Genomic DNA, 9,221 nt, shown 5'->3' on the forward strand with positions numbered 1-9,221 from the left:
TCATTTGTATTATAAATTCATTGATTCAGTGGACTTGAAATGGTGTATTAGACATCGATTAACATATCCTGTAAGAAAGAAATGTTTTGTATTCGTGAAACAATCAATATAGCATCTTCAATCTCATTGAAATAGTGTTTCACAGTTCCTGGAAGAGTTTCCATGAACCCTTTTTTCCAAAACTATTCCTTCATCATTTGTATAATGAATTCATTGATTCAATGGACTTGAAATGGTGTATTAGACATCGATTAACATATCCTGTAAGAAAGAAATGTTTTGCATTCGTGAAACAATCAATATAGCATCTTCAAACTCACTGAAGTAGTGTTTCACAGTTCCTGGAAGAGTTTCCATGAACCCTTTTATCTAAAACTATTCCTTTGTATGTCTTTTTTACAGGATATGGTAATCGATGTCTAATTCACCATTTAAAGTACTTTGAAACAATATATTCATAATACAAAGCATGAAGAAATAGTTTTAGAAAAAAATTCTTCCAAATACTGTGAAACACTAGCTACTTATATATTTTAATATTAGTTGTTCAAATTGGGTTTCAAGAATTGTTTATTACAACTTCATTGTACACATTCTGTGTTTTTACGAAATACACAAATACTTTCATCGCAGTTTTGTCTGTTCTTTTCCTTCGCTTTGAATCGTTATCAAATGAAAATTACACTAGAGGAGGAACAGGATAGACGAACTCTCTTACCAATTTTTTTCGTTTTTTTCAATTTGAAACACAACATACCGTAAATGTAATGTGTTGCAACCCTGCGCCCTTCCGTCTTCTCCCACACAGCTTCGTTTCCCCCCTCAGTCGCCATTTAGTTGTCTTACTGCGAGGTCCTCTCCTCGCTCGACTCAGTTTCCAATACATTGGCGTGTACAACGACCCGCTTGTTTTGTCACGTCATTACAGTAAAGAGTGAAAACTCTTGGCCGTTCACATACTACGTAGTGGGATTTTGGCGGATTTTTACCCCCCTCCCTCCCCCTTGTAGTGGATTGAAGTGTTCGGGCTGACTCCCCCCCTTGAAACTACGTATAGTAGTTGTCTCGACCCCCCCCCCCCCTAAAAAATATAGGCCTAAGATAGAAAAGCAAGCTTATCAGCTCGCCGCGAAGGGATAGTCGTAAGCTAGTTGAAAACTGTATTAAATGACAAATTCCGGGCCTATTGTTAAGTCGGACTTATTCACAATTCACACTTTTCTTCACAGACTTTTTGGTCGTAAAACGGGATTTTTCTGTCACAGTCCAATATCCTTGCAAGTTATTTACGTTTAGTTTGCTCAACTCATATGTTCCTATTTTTACAAATAAAGTTCAATAATTGAATTTCAAAATAACCATCTTTTAGTCAAATAACTGCAAAACATAAATGCAAATCTGGTTGTTGCGTCATGGTTGGGACATCAAAGATTGCGTCATCACGGCGATGCTATGGACATCTGGTGGTGATTTATTTTTATCTAAAGTAAAAAAAGTTGTAGTCACCACCGCCAGATTTCACTAGTCGTAAAACAATTATTTTATCATTTTTTCATTAATTACGGGAGAACTAATTAAGTAAATGGAATTATTTTTGTTCTGGTCGCACCGCATATTTTTTGTTTAATTTTTAAGACCAAAAAGTCCGAAATCTGTCGTGAAACACCCGAGCTATGAAGCGTTACATACATACATACAGACAGACAGACAAAGTGACATGGCTTTTTTTTCTGCGTATGCGATTATTAGCTTCGCCCTTCGGGCTCGCAATATATATTTCGAAACTCAATTATTTCTGTATTAAAAAAGTAAGCATTCTTTGTATCATTTTTGACAGTGACCAATTGAAAATCAACGATGCAAATAAAAAAATAAATAATACCATAACAGACTGCTCATGACTCAGGAGGAGCTCATGGCTCAGAGGAGCTTTCGCCAAAAATAAACAACGACAGCGTTGCCAGCTTAGGAAAAACCAATTTTTTTTTTTAATTGGAAAATTTTTGAAAATTTGTTTCTACTACGTATCAAATCCCCGGGCTCCCCCCCCCCCTCCCCCGTAGTATTTTGAATTAATTTGTTTGATGATTTGGTTGATGTTTGCAATATTTCTTTGCTCAGATCATGTCACTCTTTATTGCTTTACCCCAGCTCTGAAGTTGTGCACTACCAGTCAGCACAAAAATCAGACACGAAGTAATATATAGGGCACCAAATAGAATAAAAGCGTTTGCCCATTCTTCTTCCAATCCCTGAAAATAAGCATAATAAGAAACATGGAAAATTAAATCTTAGAAAATGTTAAGCAATAGTCTCAAGGAAATTACATTTGGAGTTAGAGCCGATATGATCATCGGAATAATAAAACCTGGAGCTAGACTAATTGTTTTATTAATTCCTTGAAGAACGCCGAGATAATCAGGAGCAATATCCATCATGGCAAAGTTATATCCCCCCATAACAGCAAATTCAGTAAGAGAATAGCCAACGGTTATTAATGAGATGATGTAATATTTATGCTCCTGTGTTAGTTGGCTCGAAATGAACATCAATGCTCCAGGAGTAAGGGTGCCTTAATAAAATAGAAGTGAGTGTATGTAATATCTATGTATGCATATACTACTATTGTAATCGTTATAGCTACCTATTACATGAAAGATTTTTCGTACGGTGGTCGGTGAATATATATTTTTGGTCCGAACGTAATCAAAAATAGGACCTGCAACTAAGTGGAGAACAAGAGCTCCGACTAATGGCATAGCAGAAAATATGCCATTCTATATGATATGTAGTAGACAAAATACATTATTCAAAAGCGCGACACACTACTTTTATAAACTCTGCATTTTTACCTCAGTAACTGTGAAATCCAAGACGTCTTTGACATAAATCGGTAAGTTGAGAACTATTCCTTTTACCACAGCGAAGAAGAAAAAATTTGTTATGATAATAGACCAAACGGGAACCGAACGAAGCATCTTTCCCCACGGAATAACTCGTCGCTTCTGTTTCAGTTAAACGACAAATTAAAATTCAAAGAAAAATGTGTTCTCACGTTCAACAAACTTGGAACATTTTGCCTTGTTGAGTCTGATGTGATGTCATGTAATGTAGCTATATTGCGTACGTACGTTCAAATCTGTTTTACCTTTGATTCACCTTGAAGTTGAAAAGAGAGAAGAAATTGCTTCTCTTCCGCTTCCACTCGAGGATGTACAGCTGGGCTATCGTACACTAAACACACAACAAGTAAAGTTGCCAGCATACCACAAGTCCCTTAAAAATATCAAAAGAAACGCTTGAATGAACTGTTGGAGTACTTGAAGGCATTGACTTCGATTAAATTTGTACTTGTACTATATACCACCAAAATAAAAAATAGATTTCCATCCCCCATACTGGCAGAGCAAGCCAGATATTGGGTAGGTAACAGAATTAGCTACACCAATACCGGCAGTTGCGATACCCACCAAAAGACCCTGCTCTTGGGTGGTTGTCCAGCGAGTTAACATCGGCAACATCGAAGAAATAGCAAAACTCTGCACATTATAAAATTATTTTTAAAGAGGCGAAAAATATTAACATGTAAAAAACTTCTTACCGTAGCAACCCCCTTTAGGACACGAAGAGCAAAATAGTAAGGTACACCGGCAAACTCTAGAATAATTGGAGACAAGAAGGAAGCAATTCCGTAAAACCCGGAACCGAGAGCCCTTTAAATGTCCCAGTGTGAATATATTTATCATTTTAAACTCTTGGTAGCACATATATATTTCCACTTTGAACAAAGGCGAAGGGCCTATAATACTTACATTTGCAGTTTATATTTTCCAAATTTATCACATAGCCAACCAACAAGCAGCTGTGCTGAGACTACTCCATAATAAAGAGCGCCTAACAGCATTCCTTGGGATGGCTTGTCCAAATACATTTGTTTATCCTATGTAAACGAAAATCTCAAATTCAGACAAAAGCTATTCATTTATGATGACGCCTTTTTGTTTTGTGAATCGTTAAGCTTTTTAAATAAGGGTATCGGCATTCTACAGCTGTTTAACATGTTCAGACCAAGAAGCTGTTCCGGCGCAACTAGTGGATGCATTTTTTATATCTAATATGTATACTGAATTGGACGGGGTCTCAGAAATCGTGGTCCTTAAGTAAGGGATTGAAAAGAAACACAAAATAAAGGTCGAACGAGATACAAATGAGGTGTAAGGAAATTATATACGAGAGTGGGATGAGATGTTAGAAGCAAATACTGAAAACATCAGTAAGAACTCCTCTAAACTAGTTCCATAATGGAATTATGCATGTATGTATCATTATATATCATTATATGTATAAAGCTACAGACACACAACAAATTACCTCTCTTGCGTCGCTACAAGTTCCGTTTAATTCCGGAAATCCAAAACTTGAGTTGCTGTTGATCTCTTCACTTCCAATACACGTTTTTGTTCGTCTATTCATGCAAACAATCGCCATTGACAGGTTAATCGTCGTTACGATAGCGGCGAACGAAGTAAATAAACATGTGAGACTGACTGTCAATCTACAGCTTCCTAGAAGTCTGGCTGTTGAGTGTTGAACGAACAAAACTTCTTTTAAGGTGCGAGCGCAACATTACAAAACTCATTAAATATGCCAAAGAAACTTAAACGCATTGTCTTAAAAGTAAAGTGAACTGTGCTAGTTTTACGATTGCGCTAAAATAATTAAACTTACGTGCAGCAACTTGCAGATCACCAACTTCACCTACTTTTGCCTTCATTTTATTGGAAACCTATGAAGACTAGGGTCTCTTGAACACTGAAATGATTCTTTAAGAGATCGTGACTTTTATGATTTAGAACGGCATATCGCGATGTATCCGAGTGATGTCTAATGTCTATTGCTCACATTGCTTCGTAGTTCAAATACATTTGAATTAGCTTACAATGCCGACGTGCGGCACAATACACAAGGACCTAATACATTTTGCGCATTATATAAGATCCCTTCACTTACGTCTGTTTCTATTTTCAATTCAGTAATGTTATGAAAGGAAAATAAATGTTTTTCATTGCTATACTTTAGTGTATAGGGCTATATTTTTGGATTTGGGTTATTGTATGCTATTCGAAATATACTACGAAGACAACCACAACACACAAAGTTCCCCCTATAAGAATACCTGCACATAATTGATTGCATTGAATTCAATTTCGGTAATATAGAGCTAGAGCACATAACTTTTAACGTGGTTCGGCAGAACGTTTTTAGATGCATGCAGTTATTTCTCCATTTTAGTACATTGTACTTAACATTATCAATATTTTTAATTGATTTTGGCAACAATTAAGCTTGAATGTATTTCTCAATGCTTCATTTTATGCGACCATTTTTTCGAGCGATTTGTCGATTTCTCCTTCTTTGCTAGTGTTTTTTGCGTTTCCCCAACTTTGCAATTCTGACGATCCTGTTAATAAGAAGATTAAACATGCCACGCTGTACAATCCGCCAAACATAAGAAAAACGTAACTCCATTCCTGAGAAGTTCCCTATAAATCGTATCACAATAATTTAGTAAAAATTCACTGAGGTTTCCTTAATAAAGCAATGTAAAAAAAAAAAAAACAAGTAAATTACCTCGGGAGTCAAATTTGAAATGACGACGGGCATTATAAACCCAGGCATGAGTCCAATGGTGTTGTTTATTCCCTGAATAATTCCTACATAGTCAGGGGCCATATCCATAAACGCGAATGAAAATCCTCCCATCCAGGCCACCTCATACAATGCGTAACCAATAGTGATTAAACCGATAATAATATATTTTTGATCTGGAGGTAGTTGGCTAACGGTAAACATCATTATTGCAGGGAATAGAGTCCCTAATATGGTAACAGAAATTTGTTAAACAATTTCCAAGTCTTGATGCTCTTTTTCTTTCCACAAATATGATTGCTTAAAAGTATTATACCTATGACGTGAAATATTTTTCTGACAACTGTGACGGAAAATATTTGTTTCGCACGTACACAGTCAAACAGCGGACCGATGATTAAATGGAGCATCAAAGCGACCACTGAAGGCATAGCGGAAAAAATGCCATTCTGCATGAGAATATAACGTTTCAGTATGTGTAAATTAAACACTGGAAACGGGATACATACTTCGGTGACGCTGAAATCTAAGACGTCTCTGATGAAGAGTGGTAGATTAATTACCGTTCCTTTCTACAGAAAGAAAAATTCATTTTTGAATAATTAAATATATCTACAGTGTAACAATAATAACAAAAAAAGTATAATAAAATAGTAGTGGCATACTGTGGCTGCAAAGAAGAAGAAATTTGTGGTAATCACCGACCAAACAGGAATCGATCGAAGAATTTTTGACCAAGGAATCGCATTATTTGTTTTCTAAATTGAAGAAATTTAGTCTTGAATTGTAAAACGAACATTTGGTCAGTTTATTACAACACATTTGAATGTAATATTTTTGTTGTAAATCTACCTTTGATGAACTTTCAACTTGAGTGGAAAGAAGATATTGCTTTTCCTTAATACTAACTCGAGGATGCTGTCCTGGTTTGTCATAAATTATGAAGATTGCCGCTAAACCCCACAGGATGCCACATCCTCCTGTCAATTGACATCTCAATCAAGTGGGTTCAAATAAATGCGACTAGCCTAGCTACCAAGCGTATGGACTTACCAGCAAAGTAAAAAATCGATCTCCATCCTGAATATTTACACATAAGTCCAGCCATCGGGTACGTAGCTGCGTTTGCTAAGGCAGCGCCAGCGAAGGCCAAGCCAACCAAAAGTCCCTGCTCTTTAGCGGTTGTCCAGCGTCTTAACAAAGGTAAAACTGGTGACAGCATGAAACACTGTTGTGCGGGTCGCATTATCCATGGAAGAAGAAAAGTAGAACATAATTTTGCAAAACTCACAATAAACTGTTTAACGCCTACCATGCAAGCTCCCTGAATGACACGGGCAGCGAAGAAAAACGGCACTCCGGCATATTCAATAATCAAAGGTGACAGCACTGACGTAACACCCAGAACAGTACTCCCGCAGATCCTGCATGAAGCTCAATTTGTATAGCCTGTCATAATTTCTGTTTAATGTTATTTTTTAGTTTTTTACTGACATTATGAGTTTGGTCTTTCCGAATTTATCACACAGCCAACCGGTGAGCAGCTGCATAGATACCACTCCGTAGTAAGTGGCACTTAATAACAATCCTTGAGCATTCTTGTCCCATCTCACATCTTGTTCCTATCAATGCAAGACGCATAACAATTATTAACCTTATGTTTATTTGAAATGATCTCTCTTACCTGCGTTGTGTTAACTCCGCACGTGCTTTGAATTTCAAATTCCGGATTCGCAGTGCAGTTAGACCCCTCCATTTCCGTACTATTGCTGCTATTAGTATGTCCTTTGTTCATACAAACAATGACCATTCCGAGATTTATAGTCATGAAGAGAGCGCAAAAAGACGCTACCGCGCACATTAAGGTGATTGTCAATCGGCAACTTCCAAAAAGCGAAGCTGTGCAAAATTAGATGTTAATGATGTAACGACGCAGAAAAAAAATATCAAGAGAATCGTACGAGCTAATAGCTGAGGTTTGTCCGCTTCACTTTTTTCCGACATTTAGAAATGTTGCGATTGTATGTGACAGAATGGTGCAACCTACTTGAATCAACAGCCAATCAATCGCGAGATAAAAGGGGATTTGTAATACGCGTCGATATCCGGATGAATCCTGTAAAGGTTGAGTGGTCCGTCAAGGGCAGTCTGAAATAATGTAGACATTAGATATGCTTTAATGGCCTTTTTTATTTATTTGCTTATCTATATGAAGATACAGGTGCAAAATATTTGTTTGTGTAATTTTTTTTAATGATCACTGTTGATATGACAGTTCTCAAAGTCACACCTGAACATGTAATTGTTTCACAACGCGGAAAGAAACGAAAACCCATAGCCTTACTACAGATTGAACTTTAGCTTAGCAAAATTACCCAGGACTGATAACAGCTTGCATCACTTGGAACATGAATTATGTAATTACAGTTTTACAGGGGAACGCTTCTTACTGAGTTAATGGTCACAGCAAACGGACAGTTTCCTTTAATTGGATGAACGTATGCGTGTCTCACCTGTAAAAAAATTTGCTTCCGGATTCAAAAATTTCTTCGTTGAAGGAGATCACTCGTATATAATAGGTACCGTAATCAGCTGATATGCTGTGGTTCGTGGCGCTGGAAAAAAAAATGGCATGTGTCCTTGTCAGGTGAGAAACGTAATCTATCGAGATACGTGCACAAGTTGACAACACGCACCGTATAGATCGCACAGCCTCCCTCAACGGGAGTGACAAACCGACTAACTATATACATCGACCAGTCTTAGGTTTAGATGGATTTTTCAAACGCCGGATATGATAAGCAATGTCTCATCATCACTGTCGGTCTATAGACCCCCGTTTCTCTTTAGACGCGACTTAACTAGGGCAATAAACAGTCCACATTATGATGTTACTTACTTGTCCTTTCCCAACCTTGCCTTTCGTTTTATAATTGATAATAGGATTTCAAGAGATCAACAAAGTCGCTACACACACATACATAACACAAACTCTAAAAATAGTCGCTGCAAGCAGTGTCTATTTATATGGGGGCCCCTTCACTATCAGCATCATAACAGTGAAAATGCCCGTATGCGATATACTGCTGTAGTTTGTTTTGAACTTAGGACGAGAAAGACAATTTTCGACTCAGTATAAATAAATTACCTGCTCTCGTGATTTGGTCATCATGCCGAATGTTCTCGTGGTTTTGCTTTAATTCGTTTTGCAATCTGTCGGCAAAATTTGTGTCGAGTCACGTAGCCTCAATAATGAATGAAATGTTTTTAGGGAACAGATGTTTTTCCTTGACCGAGTTGGAAGTTCTTTGTACTCCATCCCATCTTGATCACTGTCGTGAATAAGACTAAAGTCAGCACTAGCAACCCAACACATTGGAAATCAATACGTGTCTGGAACTCCTCCCCTTCTCTGCTGTGTTACGTGACCAGACACTGAAGCAGCTGCTGCGATAGTGGCTCCGCACTTTTTCGGCGCCTAGTACGAAAACTCGGTACCAGTAATGGCTTTATCCACTAATTATTAGCGGCACACACTTATGTCACAAGAGGCGAATAAAACAATGAAATAA

General features: G+C 37.4%; 2 protein-coding genes across 4 annotated transcripts; both read right to left on the reverse strand.

The window, feature by feature from the left end:
* Nucleotides 1-552: 552 nt before the first annotated feature.
* On the reverse strand, nt 553-4,832 carry LOC124188351 (sialin-like). Its single transcript, XM_046580915.1, has 10 exons — nt 4,729-4,832; nt 4,372-4,577; nt 3,813-3,940; nt 3,602-3,713; nt 3,365-3,539; nt 3,149-3,276; nt 2,853-3,005; nt 2,645-2,777; nt 2,328-2,572; nt 553-2,252 (listed from the first exon to the last, which is right to left on the reverse strand). The coding sequence occupies exons 1-10, from the start codon at nt 4,772-4,774 to the stop codon at nt 2,118-2,120; spliced, it is 1,461 nt and encodes a 486-aa protein (XP_046436871.1). The 5' UTR covers nt 4,775-4,832; the 3' UTR covers nt 553-2,117.
* A 455-nt stretch (nt 4,833-5,287) lies between these two features.
* On the reverse strand, nt 5,288-9,093 carry LOC124188350 (sialin-like). Of its 3 annotated transcripts, XM_046580913.1 has the most exons (13): nt 8,233-8,702; nt 8,100-8,162; nt 7,611-7,797; nt 7,334-7,548; nt 7,144-7,271; nt 6,962-7,073; nt 6,703-6,877; nt 6,502-6,629; nt 6,315-6,407; nt 6,159-6,221; nt 5,966-6,098; nt 5,632-5,876; nt 5,288-5,543 (listed from the first exon to the last, which is right to left on the reverse strand). In XM_046580913.1, exons 3-13 carry the CDS (start codon nt 7,651-7,653, stop codon nt 5,373-5,375), a joined length of 1,506 nt encoding a protein of 501 aa, XP_046436869.1. In that variant the 5' UTR covers nt 7,654-7,797; nt 8,100-8,162; nt 8,233-8,702; the 3' UTR covers nt 5,288-5,372. The 3 variants fall into 3 exon arrangements, with proteins under 3 accessions (XP_046436869.1, XP_046436870.1, XP_046436868.1); XM_046580914.1 differs by lacking the exons at nt 8,100-8,162; nt 8,233-8,702 and adding an exon at nt 8,798-9,093; XM_046580912.1 differs by lacking the exon at nt 8,100-8,162 and having other exon boundaries at nt 8,163-8,702.
* Nucleotides 9,094-9,221: the final 128 nt, after the last annotated feature.

Source organism: Daphnia pulex, chromosome 2 (assembly GCF_021134715.1).
Source record: "Daphnia pulex isolate KAP4 chromosome 2, ASM2113471v1".
Classification (NCBI taxonomy): Eukaryota; Metazoa; Arthropoda; class Branchiopoda; order Diplostraca; family Daphniidae; genus Daphnia; species Daphnia pulex.